General features: G+C 51.6%; 2 protein-coding genes across 5 annotated transcripts in view; one reads left to right on the forward strand and one right to left on the reverse strand.

Moving 5' to 3' along the window:
• Window positions 1-259: 259 nt before the first annotated feature.
• FOXH1 (forkhead box H1) lies at window positions 260-3966 on the reverse strand. Its single transcript, XM_049093231.1, has 3 exons — window positions 1721-3966; window positions 1269-1373; window positions 260-1182 (listed from the first exon to the last, which is right to left on the reverse strand). The coding sequence occupies exons 1-3, from the start codon at window positions 1892-1894 to the stop codon at window positions 385-387; spliced, it is 1077 nt and encodes a 358-aa protein (XP_048949188.1). The 5' UTR covers window positions 1895-3966; the 3' UTR covers window positions 260-384.
• Window positions 3967-4079: 113 nt separating this feature from the next.
• Window positions 4080-20434, forward strand: part of PPP1R16A (protein phosphatase 1 regulatory subunit 16A) — a 35382-nt gene continuing 19027 nt past the window's right edge. The window contains exon 1 of one of the 4 annotated variants that reach the window (XM_025450751.3): window positions 4080-4201. The gene's annotated coding sequence lies outside the window, so the exon portion shown is untranslated. Of the gene's footprint in view, window positions 4317-20434 lie in introns of all 4 variants that reach the window. The other 3 variants (XM_025450749.3, XM_025450748.3, XM_025450750.3) reach the window with 3 other exon arrangements.

A 20434-nucleotide genomic window follows, 5' to 3' on the forward strand; every position in this document is an offset into this window, starting at 1 on the left:
CCTCCCCCAGCCGGGAGCCAGGGGTGGGAAGTGACACGTGGTGATGGATGGATGGAAGGAAGGAAGGACACACGGACAGAGAAAGTGGGATCAGGAAGGGGCTACTGCGAGCCAAGCCCCCACTCTTTGCAGTTTGGCCTCTGGGGGTGGGGGGATAGGAGAGGCCCGACTGAGCATCCGGGCCAGAGCAGTGCCTAGCTAGACCCCAACCCTTTGTGGGGTATGGGGTAGTCCAATAAACATGGTGGATTCTCAGCACCGCTGGTGCCTGGTGTTTCAGGGCTGCTGCGGCCACAGACACCTCCTGGACCTCTTGGCCGTGGTTCCCCAACAAGTCAGTGGTGGCAGGAAGGTTAGAAGAAAGCCGCCCCTGCCCCGGGAGCCTCACAGGCTGTACCAGGAGAGTAGCCAGCCAGGGGTGGAGGCAGCTGGATCTCGGGAGTGGCTCACCCATACATCATAGATGCTCTTGTTGGGTGGTACCCCCTGGAAGAGGGCATCGAGATCCCAGAGCAGCCCTGGGGGGCCGTGAGTTTCAGAGGCCACCCCCCAGTAGGCTGAGCTGGTTGAAGGTGGGCACTGGGGACAGGATGCGGGTGGTAGTGGAGCCAGGGGCATTACCACATTGGGAGTGTAGATGGGCAAGTAGGAGGTGGGCAGCTGCCCCCAGAGTGAGGGCCTGTGACTCCCACCGGGCAGCCCCCCGGGGTCTGGGGAAGCCTGCAGTAAGTGGAGAGGCCAGGCTCTGTGCTCAGGGGAAAGGGGTGGGGGCCTGCTGGTCCCCCCCTGGGAAGCCTCCCCATCTGCTCTCCTGGGCCCGGTGAGCAGGCAGGGCGGCCACGGAGGCTGCTCGCAGGGCAGGGGGGGAGTGCGCACCCCCTCCTCCCCCCGGCTGCCCCGGGCTGCCCCTTCCCCGGGGTCCCCCAGCAAAGACTTTATGCTGAAGCCCTCGCTGGGCGGCGGCTGGGGGCTGGGCGGCGGCTGGGGGCTGGGCGGACGGTAAGGCCAGCCGTGCAGCACGTAGGGGCCCAGGTCCTTGGCGAAGGCGCCCCGCGCGCCTCTGCTCTGCCAGCGCCTGCACAGGGCCGTGTTCTGCAGCCGCAGCGCCTCGGCTGGGATCAGGCTCACGTCGACGGCCCAGAAGTTGCCCTTGGCCTGGGGCTTCGCCGGATCCTTAGGCACCTGGACGGGGAGGGGAGGCTCGGTGAGGCGTCTGGCCCGATACAGCCCTGCCGCCCAGCTGCGACCCCCCCACCCCCGGGCCCCACCTTGCGGAAGCAGCGGTTGGAGGAGAGGTTGTGGCGGATGGAGTCCTTCCAGCCCTCGTAGTCGTCCTTGAAGAAGGGGAACGCGGCCTGGACCTGACGGATGATCTGAAAGCGCGGCCCGGCCGGTCGGCCCGGCGCCGTGAGCGGGAGCGGGAGGGGGAGGGGGGCAGCACCACCCCTCCCCCACAGCCAGGCTTAGGGGCGTCGCACCCCTCCCCCACCCCTCACACCCCCGCCCACAAAACACCTTGGTGCCCGCAGGAGGGAAGGGTGCGCCTGCCTGAGCACCTGGGCTCTTTCCCCTGCTGCCCAGGCCTGGATGGGCGCCCTGGCTTAGCTGGGTAGGGCCAGGTGAGGATGGAGGCCGGAGTCCCAGCCTGGGCCTAGAAGGGGGACGGGTCCCGCCAAAGGTCCGATCGCCCAGCGTCAGGGAGAATGGGGGTCCCTCTCACCTGGGCCAGCTTCAGCCTGCGGGAGGGTGCGGCCTGGATCACCAAGGCAATCATGGCCAAGTAGGTGTAGGGGGGCTTGTCATGCCGCAGGTATCTCTTCTTCCTCCTCTTGGGGGGCTGGGAGGACGACTCCGACCCAGGGAGCCCCAGGCGTGGGTGGCTGCAGGGCCCCATGCAGGGGAGGCAGGCAGCGTGGGCTGGGGCCTGGCCCCGTGGAGGCAAGGCGACCGGGCGGTGTAGTGAGGAGACGCTGGGGGCCTGAGGCCGGGGGCCTGGCGGGCCAGACCCTTTATCATTCGGATGGAAGGGGGAGGGGAGGGGAGGCAAAGGGAGGGAGGAATCGGCTGGTGGGGGAGGGGAGCATTCGAGGGCTGCCACAATTAGCAGGTTTCAGCTAATCTGGAAGGGAGGGGTGGGGAAGATTGCAGTGGGGGCTGCGGGCGGCCACCCGGGCCTCATTCTTCGCCCCTAGGCTGCCTTCAGCACCCCCTGCAAACTGCAAGGAAGAGCCTTTGGAAGGGTCCCCTGACCTAGGATTCCTTTATCCTGGCTGCGCTGGCCTATTTGGGAGCCAAGGGAGTTGGTTTACCCAAAGTTGACCTGCCAAGAGTGGGTGGGGCCTGCTCAGAGTTCAAGGCTGAGCAGTTTCCCGGACCTAGATGGGGGGGGGGGGGCGGGGAAACCTGGAGGTTTCCTGGAGGAAACCTCAGGAACAAAATAGGTACACAGTTAATCCAAGGCATTTCCCCAGGGGCTGCTACAGGGCCCCAGTGGATTCCCAAGGCCGTGGAGGCCCCTTCCTGCCTTCCATGATGCCTGTCAGCAGTGTAAGCTGACCAGCTCTCATTATTCACTGTTTACCTCACTGGCCTTCCCTGGCCACAGAGGCCTTTCTGGAGGCAGTTTGCCTCCCTTTTCCTCTTTTGGTCCTCTGGGTCCGAAGCTCCGGAGCTTGCTACGCAGGAGGTTGCCCCTCCTTCTTCTAGGGCACCTGGGCCGTGCTCCTGGGTGTGTGTGTGGAGGAAGAGGTCGCCTAGCTGGAGAGGGTTTGCTGGACACCTCTTGGGGCCAGGCCTGGAGGATACAGCTCCATGGGTCATAGTTCCTGCGCAGGGAGCGTGCAAGGACAGGAGTGAGAGCACAGGTGTGCTGTGAGAGTACACAGGAAGGCTTCTCAGGCAGCCACAGGACCCTGAGGCTTAGTCTAGATGGAAGGAGATGCTCCCCAGGCAGGTGGGGGGTGGCCTGCATGGAGGAGGGGCACTCTAGGAAAGGGCGGAGCCGCAGGCTGGGGGGCCTGAGGGGCCGGCACCCCCTGGGCACCCCTTGCGCAGGCCTGGCTGTGGCCTCTGAGGATTTTGGCAGGCCTAGGGCCTGCCCCAGTAGTGTAGTCCCAGAAAAATGCCTCTGGCAGGTGCCCTGAGGCTCACTGGTCCCTCTGTTCCCAGACCCTGTTCTGTCCTCACCTTCTCTCGGGCCACCTGATTCGTCAAGGCCTTTTGAGTCAGTCAAGGCCTGTGCTCTGGACTGTGACCCAAAGCGCGGTCCTGCCCCTCCCCAACAGGTTTGCCCAAAGCGGGTGCTAGGTCCAGGACACTAGCAGCGGTGTCTGGTGCTGGTGTCAGGGCCCCCAGGCCCGGGGGGAACCAGAGGAGCACAGGGACACTTTATCACCCCAGTCCCAGGTCGCAGCTGTGCCCGGGTAGCCAACACTCTTAATTGGTTGGAAATCCGGGGCATATAGGAGGTTCGTAACTGGGGCTGCGGCGCTGAGGGGCGCCCTGGAGACGCAGGGGCTGACCCAGGCAATGGGACGCAGGAGCGCACTACTCCCCTCACTCACACCACCTCTTCCGGTCCCGGAGCTCTGGTTAGAGGGTCGCGGTGTCTCCGCGGGCTGTGACCACCGTCTCTGAACTTCTAGCCCTACTCTATCCGCAAAGAGGCCCTCTCCTGCAGGTCTGTCACCACCTCCCTGGCACCGGGCCTGTCTCGACATTCAAGGCTCCTTGAGTCCGGACCGGGCTCCTCCAACCCCTTAGCCACCACCGCAGTGGCTTCCCATCGCCCCAGGGCACCGGGTATGCCTCGCCCTGTGTGTGTCCGGGATGGGTCTGCTTTGGTGCACTCCGACTTCTCCCTAAAAGCCCAGGGCGGGGAGACGGACGCCCTCCCGAGAGCCTCAGGACTGCCGGCCCCTCCCGCCCGCCTCGCGCCTCCCGCGCCTCGGAGGCCGCCGCCGCGGAGAGGCTGGCACAGCACGGTGGGCAGCGGTCCCCGCCGGGCAGGCCCCGCCCCCGGCTCCCCGGCCCCGCCCCCGGGCTCCCGTGGGGCGCCGCGGCTTCCGGCTGTGGGCCGCGCGGGCCGGAAGTATAGCGTTGCCATGGCGAGGGCCGGGCGCGGGACCCGCCCCCCCGGCGCCCAGAGGAGCGCGGGGCGGCGGGAGCGGTGGCCGGGATCCGGCCGGCTGCGCGGCGGAAGGTGCGGCGCGGACTTCCGGGGCTCGCGGCGGGGGAGGGCGGGGGCGCGGGGTGCCCCCGGGTCGGGCGCGGCCGATGTGCCTGCGGACTGGTGGTTCCTGCGACCTGCGGGTCAGGTAGGCAGGGCGGCGGGGGCTCAGGCCGGCGGGGCGGGGCGGTGCCCGGGCTTCGTGCGGGCTTCGGGCTTGGGCCAGGCGGGGAGCCGGGCGGCCGCGCGTCTCGGGGGAGGCGAGCGTGGCTCCGGGCCGCTGGGGACGTGCAGGCCCCGGGGCAGGGGCGGAGGGCGCGGACGGCCGTGCCGGGTTAGCGACGCCGCAGGAAGGCCGCCTCCCGGGGGTGCAGCGCCTGCCGGGGCCCAGCGGCCAGGCCCCGTGGGTGCTCCGCTGGGTGCCGGGGTGCTCCTGGCTGTGCTGCCTCGTTCACTTCAGGGACCGCGAGGGCGCCCCAGCCGGGGTGTCGAGGAGCCGCGGTGCCCGAAGCAGCCTGCGCAGAGGCCACGCCGGGCTCCTCAGCCCTGTCCCCAGGCTCTCGGCCAGAGCTGCGGTGCGGAAGCTTTAGGGGGTCCTTCCTTGCCTCCTTCCCTCCCTGTGCACGGGCTGGCCTTCCTCTTGGTGGCTGGAGCCTCCTCCCCGGCTCTGCTGCTCCGTCCTGGCCTCGTCTCCCACCTGGCTGGGCTGCGCCTAGACTTTGCCCTCTCCTGCCAGCAGGAGGCTGGCGGGCACTAGGAAGAGCGCTTCGGATTCTGTGGGCTCCACCTCGGGATCTGTGTCCCAGGGATGTCTGAGTCTTTGGTCTCCACCAATGATCGTCTCCATTGTGTGGTTTGGGAACTTAACTCTGACCTCACCTCCCACGACCTAGCTCACCAGACACAGGGAGGTACTTGGCTGTGGACTTGGAAGGCAGAGTGGTAGCAGTGTCCCCACTCTCCCTGGTCACCTGAAGACAGTGAAGATTAGCGCTTAATGTCATTGGCTTCTTAGGAGGAAAAATCACAACCAAATCATTTTTTTTTTAAAGATTTTATTTATTCATGAGAGAGAGAGAGGCAGAGATACCAAGCAGAGGGAGAAGAGGCTTCATGCACGGAGCCCAACGTGGGACTGGATCCCAGGTCTCCAGGATCACACCCTGGGCCGAAGGCTGTCACCCAACCACTGAGCCACCCAGCCGCCCCACAACCAAATAATTTCTGAGAGCAACCTGAGGACCCGTGTCCCGAGCAGGCTGTGAAGGAGCACAGACTTGTGGCTTTCCACAGTGCAGCTCCCTTCAATCATAAAGGAAGGTCAATATAGTTAGAAGGCAGGTTCAGGGTTCCAAACACAAGGATGTTTTACCACATGATCACCTTGGCTTCTCACACGGCACGCAGAACACGGCACAAGGCGACCCACCCGACAAGCCAGGTGACAGAAGGGACAGGATACTGGCGACCCAAGCCTCAAGTGGGGCTGTGGGCGGCGGGGGAGACGAGGCCTGGGGGAAGTCCGGGTCAGCTCATGGGGAAGCAGGGAAGGATCCCAGTCCTGTCGGGGTGAGCCGGGCTCAGCCAGGGGCAGGTGCAGAGGGGTCGTGTCTGAAAAGTTGGCCGGCTGGCTGCACGCCTCCTCCCCTTTCTAAAGGGGTTTAATCAGTCTTGGGACCCTGCCGGCCTCCGCCTCCGCTGGTTATCGGGCCTGGGGTGTGAGCTGCAGCTGGACCCAGCGGGGTCTCGCTGCAGTAGCATTAACTGCGCATCACGGCCTGACAGGCTCCTGCTTCCGTGAGGCACCCACCCTGCTGGCCACCGCATCCCACCCGGCACCTCTGGCGCGGTCTACTCAGTAGGCGAAGCGAGACACCTGGGGGGCTCGTCCCTCACTTTTAGGCTCTCTATGAACATCTTCCTAAATATCCTTGATTGTGGCCCTTCCAGTCCATCCCTTCCACCAAATAGCCCACCTCTGTGGCTCTTCGTGACCCTCTGGGATATCAGCAGTTTCTCCTGAGGGGTCCTGGCTCTGTGTTAGCCCCTTGCCCCCATCCTTCTCACCTTACAGTGATCTGAAATGCAAATCTGATTTTTATATTTTCCTCCTTGAAATCCCTCCTCACAGACTTCGGAATAACACTCCTCTGCCTTTGCAGACTAGCCCCCATCCTCTGTCCCTTCACCTAAACCCTGAAGACTTTCTTATGTGTGTGTCATGCTGCCACCATACTGAACCCCTGCGTGATGGTAGAAGGGAGACAGCAAACCTCCCTCCACCCCTTCCACCAAGCTCTGTGGCCTTGGGCAAGGCCTCAGCACAGTAGGGTGAGAGAGAAGGGCAGAGAGATGTAGGACCGGGTAGCTCCACAGATGCTCAGGGGCCAGGGTCCCCTGGAGGAGGAGGAGCTTGACTGCCAGGAACCCCGTTGTGGCAGCTATGATAAGGTCTGCTGGTGGATGTTGGATTCTGGGCTGTGTCCTTCCTAGGCAGCTGTGACAAACGCGAAGATTGAATAGATTGGTACTGGCAGAGGCGTACTGGAGAGGTCCACGGAGATCGGAGAGATTATGGAGATGATCTGGGCAGAGGAGTGCCTGGCATCGTCAAGGTTCCAGGCAGATAGAAGGGGCCTGGGCTGCACAGTGGAGGTGGAGGGTTGGGTGGTTGCACTGCTCCTGTGCTCCATGCTCAGCCCTGTCTGGCCGTGCCAGGATTCCCTGACGCCTGGGCCATCCTTGGATGTGACCATTGCGGTTTTGTTGATTTTGTGTGATGTGCTGTGTAAGCTTCACCCCCCCCCCTCCCCCGCCGACACACACACACACCTTTTCCTGTTTGGGAAGGAAGGGAGGATGGTGGGGATGCAAGTGACTCTTTGGGAGCCTCCAGGCCTCAGATGAGGAGTCCGGCTCCTGCCGAGCCCTCCCACACGTCAGTAGGTTTGAACGTTCCTCTCTGTGCCACAGGGTACAGGTCAGAGCCCTGCCATTGTGATGGACCTCCCATTTTTCCAGTCCTGACACCCCTGTAGGCACAGCAAAGTGATGGTGCTTTCCATCAGATCAGCTCACCCACAAGCTCAGAGGCTCCTGAGTTATGGTCTGTACTAACCCCCCGGGCCAGGAACACAGTTACTGAGCACTTCCTACACGTCAGGCACTACGCTCAGCCCTGAGGACACAGCAGGGGAGGTCACAGTCAAAGGCATGTCAAGTGTTAGAACAGGGTGGGGCGCTGAGGTGGCTCAGTCTGTTAAGCGGCTGACTCTTGATTTCCGCTCAGGTCATGATCTCAGGGTGCCGTGAGCGAGCCTGCATTGGGCCTGCACCGGCTCCGTGCTCAGTGAGCAGTCGGCTTGAGATTCTCGTTCTCCTCTGCCCCTCCCTGCATGTGGGTGTGCATGCCCTGACCCTTGCCCTCTCCCTTTTGCAAATACACATATACATACATTTTTTTATAGGACTTATGTCCTATAGGACATAAGTCCTATAAAAAAATTAGAACAGGGTGGAAAGATAGTGACAAGGTGACAACAGAAGACTTCTAAGGAGGTGATATTTACATTATGACCTGAGTTGCAAAAAAGTGAGCAATTCTAAGATCTGATGGAAGAACTTTCCAGACACAAGGAACAGCTAATACAAAGTGGGAGCAATGATGAAGATAATAGCATCAAATAAACATGATAGATCAGGGATTGGCAGTTTTTTTTTTTGTTTTTTTTTTCTGTGAAAAGCTGGATAATGAGGCACCTGGGTGGCTCAACTGGTTAAGCATCTGCCTTTGGCTCAGGTCTTGATTTCAGGGTCCTCTGGTTAAGCCCCACCTGGGGTTTCTGTGCTCAGCGGGGATCTGCTTATCTCTCTTCTTCTGCCCCTCCCCCTGCTCATGCGTGTGCTCTCCGCCCAAAAAAAAAAAAAAAAAAGCTAGATAGTAGATATTTTAGACGTCACAGGCCATATGGCCTCTGATACAACTACTCCATCTGCCATTTTGTGTAGAAGGAGCCACAGAAAATAGACATGTGGATATTCTCTTTCAACAAATCTTTATTCCTAGACCTTGAAATATGAATTTCATATCATTTTCATGTGTCACAAAATATTTTCTTTCACAATTATTTTTTTAAATTTTATTTATTTATTCATGAGAGACACACAGAGAGAGGCAGAGACACAGGCAGAGGGAGAAGCAGGCTCCATGCAGGGAGCCTGATGTGGGACTCGATCCTGGGTCTCCAGGATCAGGTCTTGGGCTGAAGGTGGCACTAAACAGCTGAGCCACCCAGGCTGTTCATCTTTCACAATTATTAAAAAATGTAAAAGCCATTTTTAGCTCATGATCGTGTACAACCAGATGGCAAGCAGTCATATGCCAATCCCTGTGCTAGATACCAGAAATACTGTTACTCTCTCTCTCTCTCTCTCTGTGTCTCTATGAATAAATAACAAATCTTAAAAAAAATGAATCGACAACATAGATATTTCAGGATTTCCTATTCTATTCATTGATCTTATGCTAATATTCCCACAGATTTGATTATTATAGCTTTATAATAAGTCTGGAGATCAAGTAGTGTATATTCTCCAACATGGCTTCTGTTTTCCAAATCATTTTGGCTCTTCAAGATATAGAGCAGTTCTATATAAATTTTAAATTTATTTATTTATTTATTTATTTATTTATTTATTTATTTATTTATGATAGAGAGAGAGAGAGAGAGAGAGAAGGGCAGAGGCATAGGCAGAGGGAGAAGCAGGCTCCATGCACCAGGAGCCCAACATGGGATTCGATCCCAGGTCTCCAGGATCATGCCCTGGGCCAAAGGCAAGTGCCAAACCGCAGTGCCACCCAGGGATCCCAGAGCAGTTCTATATAAATTTTGGAAGTAGCTTGTCAGTTTTTCCAAAAGGCTTTCTGGGATTTTGTTTGGGATTGTATTGAAGCTTTAAGTCTATTTAGGAGAGATTTGGCATTTTAACAATATAGAATAGAAGATGGTATATTTCTATAATTATTTAGGTCTCTGTGTTAACCTTAAAAGTAAAACTGCCATTTATTTTGCTAGCAAAAATGCATTTATTTGGGTACAGCAGAGAACTGCAATCCCAGACAGGCAGGTCTGCAGAGTGAAGGAGAGGAACAGAGCAAAGCAGAGGAAAGCTGTTTTATAGAGGAAAGGGGGAGTTAGGAAGGGCTGTTGTAAACTGAAAGCCCATTGGACTAACCTGGGAGTTCTAAGTATAGTGGCTTCTCATTGGCTGGGCTGTTGCTAGGGGGAGAAGACAACCTTCCTCTGGGTAGGGTGGTACAGTAGCATCCACTGTGCTAGATCTGTCTCTTCCTCCTGGGTGAGGAATTGAATAAGGACTGGAAGGTCCAGAGGTCTTCTGCTGGCCTGGGGCTGCGTTCTAAACTAAGTTTACTTTTATTGATCTTTACATTTCCCCTTTTGATTAAGATCTTTCTTTGAGGGGCACCTGGGTGGCTCGGCTGTTGAGTGTCTGCCTTCAGCTCAGGGCGTGATCTCCGGGTCCCAGGATCTAGTCCCACATCGGGCTCCCTGCAGGGAGCCTGCTTCTCCCTCTGCCTGTGTCTCTGCCTCTCTCTCTGTGTCTCATGAATAAATAAATACAATCTTTAAAAAAAAAATCTTTGTTTCAAAGCATCACTAATCAAGAGGCAGATTCTCCATATTTACTGGTTTTGCCCCGCAGTACCAGGGAGGACCTTTCCTAGTTGTCATGTCCTAGGCAAGAAAGAACCTGCACAGCATTTGGGAACCATTTAAGGCCACATTTGGGTATCAAGGAAGGTTAGGAGGGAAAACTCTCAGGCACTTCCCATCTGTAGTCTATAATTATCAAGGTCTTACTTGTTGGAGATCATCTTGAAGCACAGAGCCAGCATCACCTTATTGGGTACACTGTTTTTTGTTTTCTTTTTTAAGTTTGACAGATGGGTTTGACACGGCTCTACAGGGCTTGATCCCAGGACCCTGAGATCACAACCTAAGCTGAAACCAAGAGTCAGACGCTCAGTCTTCTGAGCCACCCAGGCGCCTCTATTGTATAATGGTTCTAAGCCAGGACTCTAGGTCTGAAAGTAGCCAACTGAAATATTTGTGGGCAATTATTCAGACTTAGGAGGGGAGGGTTCTTCCCACAAAGGTAAACCCAGAGTCATGTGTGCCTCCTGGAAGTCTCCACTTAAATTATGGAAGCAGAATAGTGGGTACTGCAAGAGCACACTAAGAGAATTAACCAGGTTCATTTGGGAAGATACAGTGCAGGTATAAACATGAAGCAATAGCTGATGAATTTTGTGCAAAACAGAAAAACTCCAAAGATGTTTGAAAATAATTATTATCTCAAAAGAATTGTTTGAAACCAAGTGTGTTACAGATAATACAGCCTATAAGGTTGCAAATTCAGGGATTGTGAATTTGGATAAAAATATAAAGTCTGTGAATATTTCCGTTGAAAGAAGACTTTTGGGGGGTGGGAGTGAATGGGTGACGGGCACTGGGTGTTATTCTGTATGTTAGTAAATTGAACACCAATAAAAAATAAATTAAAAAAAAAAAAGAAAGAAAGAAGACTTTTGTGAATTCTGAGCCTTCTAACCTTTCAGAAAAAGCAGTTGAAAAATTAATTTATCATGAGATCATGATGAGGTTGTTTCCAAAAGGCCATAATCATCCCAGGACCCCGGAGTCATGACCTGAGCCAAAGGCTCAACCGCTGAGCCACCCAGGTGCCCCTCATTTACCCCTTTTGTAAGAGCTTGGGAAATGCAGACAAGGGCTTTGTCTTTCCATGAAAGAGAAATAAGAAGCAACAGTGAGAAAAAGGTCCAGGGGCCTAGTCTGGACGTCTTGGGAAAGCTGTCTTGTCAGATGTCGTCTGCTTTAGTTGTGGGAGCTCTTTACCTTCAGGTTACCAGGTGTTGTGCAGGGCCAGTCAGGCTCTCCTGCTTCTTTAGATGGATCTCATGAATCCAAGAGTCTATTTCTCAGAGTTTGGTGGCACAAGGGTGATTAGCAGTACCTGATAAGGACTGTTTCAGAGAGGTTGAAAAGTCTTTTTCAACAGATAAAATCTAATTTGCTGTGTGATGCTTTAGGTCATTGTCTCCTGCGAAAGTACTGTGAAAAGGTTGCTCTATTAAAGCATGGTTACTTTTTTTTTTTGATGATTTTATTTTTAAGTAATCTCTACACCCAACATGGGGCTTGAATTTATAATCCCAGGATCAAGAGTCACATGCTCTACTGACAGCCAGCCAAGTGCCCAAAGCATGGCTACTTTTAATGGAAGTAATTAGGCCTTTACAGTATCGAAACATATCTCCTTTTATCAACTGTGGGTCAAAGGAGGGAGAAGCCAAGTGCGTTGGATGTCTTGTGACTACCTCAAAGGGTGAGAATCTATGAGTTCCCAAGGGAGTGGATCCAAGATTTAGATGGGTTGATGGCAGTGCTTTTAGCCAAGGTGTTTAGAGGGTCTCTACAGACTGTGCCACTGAAGTCTTTTTTGTTTTGTTTTTTTTTGCCAGTGAAGTCTTAATAGTGCTGTTAGTGCAACTAACCCTGAGGATCCAGGTTGGTGTGTGTAGTCAAAGTGTTGTGAAACTGCTGAGCAGCATGGATTTGTCAAAGCCACCTGACCAGTAAAATGAGTTCCCTGGTCACCAAGACATTTAAGAGGGGTTCCCTGAGTAGAGGTAATCTTTTCTAACAGAATTTTAGTCACAGAAGCAGCATTGACCTGTCTAGAAGAGAAAGCTTCATTCCAGTGAAAAAACATACAAACCATGACTAAAACGTGTTTAGTTTTAGATGGGAAAAGCTGTCAGAAATCCACACGTATGTGAACAGGTTTCCCTGGATTATACTTCAGACAGGTGGGAAAAGCAAAATAGGCACTTTTTGCTTTTCTTTTCTATTTCCCCACCAATATTCGTTCATGAATACTGTCATTCTGTTAGTAGACCAATGGTTTAATGCAAATTTTAGAATTTCTGGTAGGGCTGGATTGGTTTTTTTTTTTTTTTTGGATTGTTATTTGGTCCAAACTAGAGTTCTTATTGAGCCCCAAATTACTAGATTTCCAAAATTGTTTTTATTTTTTATTTTTTAAGATTTTATTTATTCATGAGACACACACACACACATACACACACACACAGATAGAGGGAGAGAGAGAGAGAGGCAGAGACACAGGCAGAGGGAGAAGCAGGCTCCATGCACGGAACCCGATGTGGGACTCGATCCCGGGACTCCAGGATCACGCCCTGGGCCGAAGGCAGGCGCTTAACCACTGAGCCACCCAGGGATCCCCTCCAAAATTGTTTTTCATCTCTGGGGCCAATTCTTGGATATCTCTTGTCAACTGTTCTAAATGTCCTTTGGGAGAACATCCCTTTGGACTATGACAGAGATCTGGCTCTTGGTTTCCTCGAGAGCAGCATTTTTTGATGGAAGCAGCAGTGATTTCCTTTGGCCTCCAGGGAGCCGAGTGTGGAATGCCCAGGAAACTCAATAATAGAGCAGCCAACCAAAGTGTAACGTGTAATGCTATTTTGGACATAGGACCCATTTTAAATTTTATCCCCATTGTAGATAACATTCCAAAGTCATAGAATACCCCAAAGGCAAGCCAACCTTTGGTATAAATGTTTATGATTTTACTGTTGGCTGAGGTACAAGCTAGAATAAGGGGATGGGGCAGCCTGTGCGTGGAAGTAGCCAGAGGTCAGACCGCTGTCTCAGTGGCTTCAGAAGGACTTGCAATAGCATGCCCAGCACCATACTTAACGTTTTCATTCTTTTCTTTTTTTTTTTTAATTTTTAAAAAGATTTTATTTATTTATTCTTGAGAGACCCAGAGAGAGAGAGAGGCAGAGACCGAGGCAGAGGGAGAAGCAGGCTCCCTGCGGGGAGCCCAACGAGGGACTCCATCCCGGGCCCCTGGGACTCCGGGGTCACGCCCTGACTTCAGAGGACACTCAGGGGCTGGCTGGAGCACGCGAGCGGGTTAGCAGCCTTCTTACCCGGAGCCTGGCTCTTTGCAATAACAGCAGAAGCTAGAGGGGTTTGGTTGGTTTGGGGGCCTTCGTGTCTGGAGTTGAAAATTAAGAATTTTACTGGTCTTTCTTCTGTGTTGACTCGTCTAGCCTGTGAGTGATGTGCTTTGCCGGATCAACCTAGATTGACTTAGCTCTTTCCTGGTCTCTTTAAAGCAGAAAGACCCGGTTCAGCCTGTTAGTAAACACGGAGTTCAGGGCTCCCCGGGTGGATCTAGCCTCTAAAGGAAGACCAGAATTTTCTTTAAAGACATTTGGAGTGGATCGTAATTATGAACAGGTTCATCAGGCTCTTGTGTACAAGCCCGGAGTTCGTTCCAGTCAACAGGCTCGGGAAAAGCTCCCGTCATTGCTCTGTGGAGACTTCCACCTTGTAATCTTGCCTCTTGCCCAAAGTTAGGGCTTTGTTTCTGTAAAGCCCCTTCCGGATGTCTCCTCCTGGCTAGCTTCATCCGATATTTGGCCTGGCCCTCACAAATAACATGTGGCCTGATTAATAAAAATCTGAGAGACCAGGTAGGTAAGTTTGGGTAACTATGTTAAATTCTTCAGGAATCCTAGGAGGGTCTTTAGGACACTTTTTAACAATGGCCCACAATTTGACCTTGGTCTAGGGAACATAGGAAACTTGGGATTAATGGATTGATTGATTTTTAAAGTTTTTATTTATTTATTTGAGAAAGAGATAGAGAGAGACAGCACGTGCAGGGGGAGAGGAGGCAGCAGATTCCCTGCTGTGGGGAGCCTGATGCCCCTGGATCCTGAGACTCCAGGATCATGACCTGAGCTGAAGGTAGATGCTTAACTGACTCAACATCCAGGCGCCCCGGGGTTTATTTAGAGCCTCAGAAGACTTAATTTTACTTATTTAAAAAAATGTATTTATTTGTCCATCTCTCTGCCTATCTTGGGGCTCCGACTCCCAAGCCCCGAGGTTGAGTCTCATGCTCTACCAGCTGAGCCACTCCGGCGCCCCAGAGGACTTCACTTTAAGTTTTATTCTTTTTCTTTAGAGAGGGAGTGTGCGCCAAGGGGGCGCGAAGGGCAGCCGGGAGAGGCCGCGCCCACGTGAGGTCCGCGAGTGGGGAGTGGGCGCCGCGGCAAGCCGGGGAGCCTTGGGCCTTCCTCCCACCGGGGCAGCGAGGAGGCGGGGCAGCGAGGAGGCGCTGCAGGCTCCGGCGCTGAGTCCCTGCAGCGGGGCGGCCCCTGCCGGCCGCCAGCTCCCATCTGACGGAGCTTCCCTTTCCTCCGTGTTCACGTCTGTGCCTGTCCATTGCTGGGCAGCACGTCACCCGAAAATACAGTGACTTGAGACAACAGCATTCATTATCTGGCAGCTGCCGTAGGTCAGGAGTTCAACAGTGGCTTAGCCGGTGGCCCTCGTTTAGGGATCAGGGTCTCCTGTGGTTGCAAACAGGATGGTCAGGCCTGCATTTTCTGGGGGCTCGATGGGGGCTGGAGGGCCTGCTCCGAAGCGGTGCCCTCCCCGGGCTATTGTCAGGAGCTCTCAGCCTGAGCCTCTCCCAGACTGCGTAGACGGTAGACCCGCTCATTTCCTCCAGCAGCAGAGATCCAGGACGTGGCAAGCAGGCGGCTGCATCGCCTTATGGTCTAATCTCATAAGTTATACATGACCATTTTGTTTGCTTGTTTTCTATTCATTCAGTTTCTGACATTTTTTGGTTTGTTTTCTGTTTGTTAGGAATAACTAAGTCCAACCCATAATGAAGGAAAAGTGGATTAGGCTTTATCTTTTTGAAGGGGGTGTGAAAGTATCCCGTACTTTGTATAATAATTTTGTGAATGATAATGAACATTTTACATTTTCTGATTGTTGGTGGTACAGAGATACACAGTTAATTTTAACATATTGTCCTTGTATTTCACAACCTTGCTAAATATATTCTAGTTCCCATATTGAAGGTTACTAAGGGTTTTATTTTTATTTTTTATTTTTTTAAAGATGTTATTTATTTATTCCTGAGAGAGACAGGGACATAGGCAGAGGGAGAGGCAGGGGACCTGGGATCCGGGACCCCAGGATCACACCCTGAGCCAAAGGCAGATGCTCAGCCACTGACCCACCCAGGTGTCCCTTTCGGAAAGTTTTTCACTGCAAATTTAATTTAATAGGTATATGGCTATTCTGGTTTTTTTTTTTTTTTTATTCTGTTTCTTCTTTAGTTCATTTTGATAATTTGTTTCATTCAGATAATTTGCCTATTTAAGTGAAATATGGCAATTTTTCTTTTATAAAGGGCCAAATGGTAAATTTTTTAAGCCAAGTGGTGTCTGTTGCAGCTACTCAACTATGTCATTGTAGCACAAAGCAGCCATAGACAATACATAAGCAAATGAGTACTGCTATGTTCTCATAAAACTTCAGTTATGGTAACAGTAACCAGATTTGGTCAGTGGACTCTCGTTCATTGCCCCTTGACCTAAAGTATTGAATTTAGTGTCATAAATTGTTCAGAACACTACTATTTTATCATTTTTTTGGTCTGTAAGGTCTGTACCCCCCTTTCTCAGTCATGATATTGGTAATTTTTGTCTTCTGTATATATATTTCTAAAGATCTATTTATTTATTTATGACACACACACACACACACACACACACACACACACACACACGCAGAGGCAGGCCCCCATGCAGGAAGCCCCATGTGGGACTTCATTCCGGGTCTCCAGGATCAGGCCCTGGGCTGAAGGTGGCGCCAAACCGCTGAGCCACCTGGGCTGCCTGTCTTCTATATATTTTTAAAAGATCGACTTGTTTATTTTAGAGAAAGCGTGTATCCATGAGCAGGGGTAGAGACAGAGGGGGAGCGAGAGACTCTGAGGCAGGCTCCCCGCTGAGTGTGGGACTCATGGTGGGGCTTGATCTTACAACCCAGAGATCATGACCTGAGTCGAAACCAGGAGCTGGACACTCAACTGAGCCACTCAGGCACCTGTCTTCTCCTTTCGTGATCATTTAGTAAAAGTTTATCAATTTTATTGAGATTTGTCAAAAGAACAGTTTTTTTTTTTAAGATTGTATTTATTTGAGAGACAGTGGGTGGCAGTGCTGGCATGCACATGAGTTGGGGAGAGGCAGAGGGAAAGGGAGAAACAGACTCCTCACTGAACATGGAGCCGGATGCAGGACTGGATCCCAGGACCCTGAGGTCATGACCTGAGCCACAGTCAGACACTCAACCACCGAGCCACCCAGGAGCCCTTGAAAGGAGCAGCTTTTCGTTTCAATATTTTCCTCTTTGTCTATTTTGTATTTCATTATTTTTTATTCTTATTAGTATTTTCTTTTACTTACTTGGGTTTAATTTTCCTCTCTTTTTCTAGCTTCTTAAGTGAAAGCTTAGGTCCTTGATTTGACCTTCTTACTTAAGCAATCAAAGATAAACATGTCCTTCTAAGCACTGCTTTAACTGTATTTCACATTTTTTTTTTTTTTTTTTTTTTTATTTATGATAGTCACAGAGAGAGAGTGAGGCAGAGACACAGGCAGAGGGAGAAGCAGGCTCCATGCACCGGGAGCCCGACGCGGGACTCGATCCCGGGTCTCCAGGATCGCGCCCTGGGCCAAAGGCAGGCGCCAAACCGCTGCGCCACCCAGGGATCCCTATTTCACATATTTTGATATGTATGTTTTCATTTTCATTCAGCTCAAAATATGTTCTAATTTCCATTTTTTTTTTTTAAAGATTTTATTTATTTATGATAGTCACAGAGAGAGAGAGAGAGAGGCAGAGACATAGGCAGAGGGAGAAGCAGGCTCCATGCACCGGGAGCCTGACGTGGGATTCGATCCCGCGTCTCCAGGATCGCGCCCTGGGCCAAAGGCAGGCACCAAACCGCTGCGCCACCCAGGGATCCCTAATTTCCATTTTGATTTCTACCTTAGCCTGTAGGGTAAGCATACTTTTAAGCTTCTAAATATTTGGAGTTTTTCTAGATATATTTTTGTTATTGACTTCTAATTTAATTCCATTGTGGTTGGTGAACATACTCTGTTTTCATTTCTTTTTCTTTTTTTTCCTGTTTTCATTTCTTATAAAGTTACTGAATCTTGAATTATGTTCCAGCATATGGTCTACCCAAGTGAAATCAACTTTTTTTTCTCTTTGATAATGGAAAATTTCAAACATCCATACAAGTAGTTAGAATACAGTGTTCCCCACATACTCATCACCCAACTTCAACAATTGTCAACTCATACCAGTTTTGTTTCACCTATGTCTTTTTTTTTTTTTTAAGATTTTATTTATTTAGGGGATCCCTGGGTGGCTCAGCAGTTTAGCGCCTGCCTTTGGCCCAGGGCGCGATCCTGGAGTCCCGGGATCGAGTCCCACGTCGGGCTCCCGGCATGGATCCTGCTTCTCCCTCCTCTCTCTCTCTCTCTCTCTCTCTCTCTATGTCTATTATAAAATAAATAAATAAGTCTTTAAAAAAATATTTTATTTGTCAGAGAGAGAGAGAAAGGGGCAGACAGAGGGAGAAAGGAGAAGCATACTCCTCACGGAGCAGAGAGCCTGATGCAGGGCTCGATCCGAGGACCCTGGGATCATGACCTGAGTTGAAGGCAGACACTTAGCTGACTGAGCCACCCAGGAGCCCCAACTGTATCTTTTATATTATTTTAAAGGAAATTTCAAATATATTATTTACTCTGTAAGTATTTTTGTATCTGTTTCTAGAAGGGATACTTTTTTTTAAGTTCTACCCTTAATATGGGGCTTGAACTCACAACCCTGAGATTAAGAGCCACAGGCTCTAACAACTGAGCCCCTAGAAGGAACTTACTTACTTACTTACTTATTTATTTACTTATGACACAGGGGAGAGAGGCAGAGACACAGGCAGAGGGAGAAGCAGGCTCCATACAGGAGCCTGACGTGGGATTCCATCCTGAGACTCAGGGTCACGCCCCGGGCCAACGGCAGATGCCAAACCACTGAGCCACCCAGGGATCCCTAGAAGGAACACTTTAAAAACATATCACAATTCCTGAACAAATTAACTATAATTTCTTAATATAATTAGTGTTCAAATTTCTAGTTGTCTCATAAATGTCATTGTTCTGTATTTTATGATTCATTTGAATCTGGATCCAAAAAAGGTACATATCTCTTACCCTTTTAAACATACAGGTTCCCCAACCATTGTTTTTTTTTTCTTCCGCAGTTTATTTGTTGAAGAAACTTGGTGTCTTGTTTTTATAGTTTCCCATGTTATGGAACTTTCTGGTTGCACCTCTGTGATGCCATATGATGTGTTCTCTGTCCTCCATATTTCCAAAGACTGGTAGTTGAATCAAACTTTAATCAGATTCTATTTAGTTTTTATTGTTTAAAAAGACTACTTGATATAAGATGATTGTTCCTCCATTGTGTGGCACAATGTCCAGGTGTCTTTTCTTGTGATTAATAAAAATCTTACCACATCAGGTATTTGGTACAGTTTATACAGGAGAAGAGAACAGATGGTCACCTGATGGGAGCTGGGTGGGAGGAAATGTGAACGGTGCTGGGGACTAAGGAGCACACTTGCGGTGATGAAAACAAAACACAAAAACATCTCTCAAGAGGATTAAAAAGAAAGGTGACCCGTTCTCTCTTAGTTTACAGTTTTCAAAATAATGAGTTAGAATTCTCTGATGAGGGGGATCCCCGGGTGGCTCGGCAGTTTGGCACCTGCCTTCAGCCCAGGGCGCGATCCTGGGGACCCGGGATCGAGTCCTGCGTCAGGCTCCTTGCGTGGAGCCTGCTTCTCCCTCTGCCTGGGTCTCTGCCTCTCTCTGTGTCTCTCATGAATAAATAAATAAAATCTTTAAAAAACATTTAAAAAAGTGTTAAGTATGAGCTACTTACCTGTTACATCTCACAGGAAGCCTAGAACGGTCTTAGGGTGAAAGTACGAGCTTCCCTGCCAGTCACATGATTGTGGCAAACAGGCTGTTTAGGCAGCTTCCCTCTGCCTGCGGGATCTCCATCCTGCTTCAGCCCAGCCCGGCCTCCTGCGAGGGTAGGAGAGGTGCTGGAGCCTCCCGCCTCTTGTCACCTGTGTGCCTTTACTCTTTTCCCCCATAATTGTGATAAAATGTCCATAACATAAAATAGACAGGGCAGCTCCGGTGGTGCAGCGGTTTGGCGCTGCCTGCAGCCTGGGGCATGATCCTGGAGACCCGGGATCGAGTCCCACGTCGGGCTCCCTGCATGGAGCCTGCTTCTCCCTCTCCCTGTGTCTCTGCCTCTCTCTCTGTGTCTATGAATAAATAAATAAAATCTTTAAAAAAAAAAAAACATAAAATAGACCATTGTAACCATTTTTAGGAACAATTCAGTATTGGGCAGCCTGTCAGTGTCCATTAGCAGAACCTCTCAACTACCTGAAACACCAAACTGTCCCCTTTAAACAATTCCCGCCCAGGCCCCGGCCCCGGACAACCTCCAGTCTGTGTGTGTCTGTGAATTTACCTGCTCTAGGTCCCTCTTGTGAGTGGAATCGCACACTGTGTGTCCTTTGATCGCACGCTGCGGCGTGGGGCAGAACTAACTTCCTACGGCTGAGTGTGGAGACCACATTTTGTTAATCTTTTCATTTGCCCGTGGACATTTGAGTTGTTCTGCTCTTTAGCTAGTGTGAATGATGTGAACATTGGTACGTGGCTCTCTGAGTCCTGTTTTCAGGACTGAAGTCGTCAGGATCCGTATCCTAACGCCGTCACCTTTCACCGCAAGGTTGGTAGAAGGCCGCGTCTACTCGGGGCCGCGGTTCCTCATCCTGCACTGCAAAACTGCAGAAGTTGGAGACGACCTCGGTCCTTCTGTTTGCAGAGCCAGGCGGACCACAGCTGTGCCTCCTCCTCTGAGTGGCCTGCACCCCTAGGGGAACGGGACTCCTGGCTGGCTTTCGGGTCTCAGGGACTGTGCTGCTTCATGTATTACCTGTCCCCTTTGTCGTGTCTTTGGGTTTTCCTGACCTGCATCGTTCCCTGGACACCTCCTCTGCCATCCTCTCTGTTCAGGGGCTCCCACCGCCCTTCCCTGCAACTTGCAGGGATTGGTGTACTCATGAATGCCTTCCTCTCTGACGCCCCTCACTGTGGGTACCTGGGTGCTCAGTTGGTCATTTGCACCCGCACATGTCTCGTTCTCAGGCTGTGTG

This window comes from Canis lupus, chromosome 13, assembly GCF_003254725.2.
Source record: "Canis lupus dingo isolate Sandy chromosome 13, ASM325472v2, whole genome shotgun sequence".
Lineage (NCBI taxonomy): Eukaryota > Metazoa > Chordata > Mammalia > Carnivora > Canidae > Canis > Canis lupus.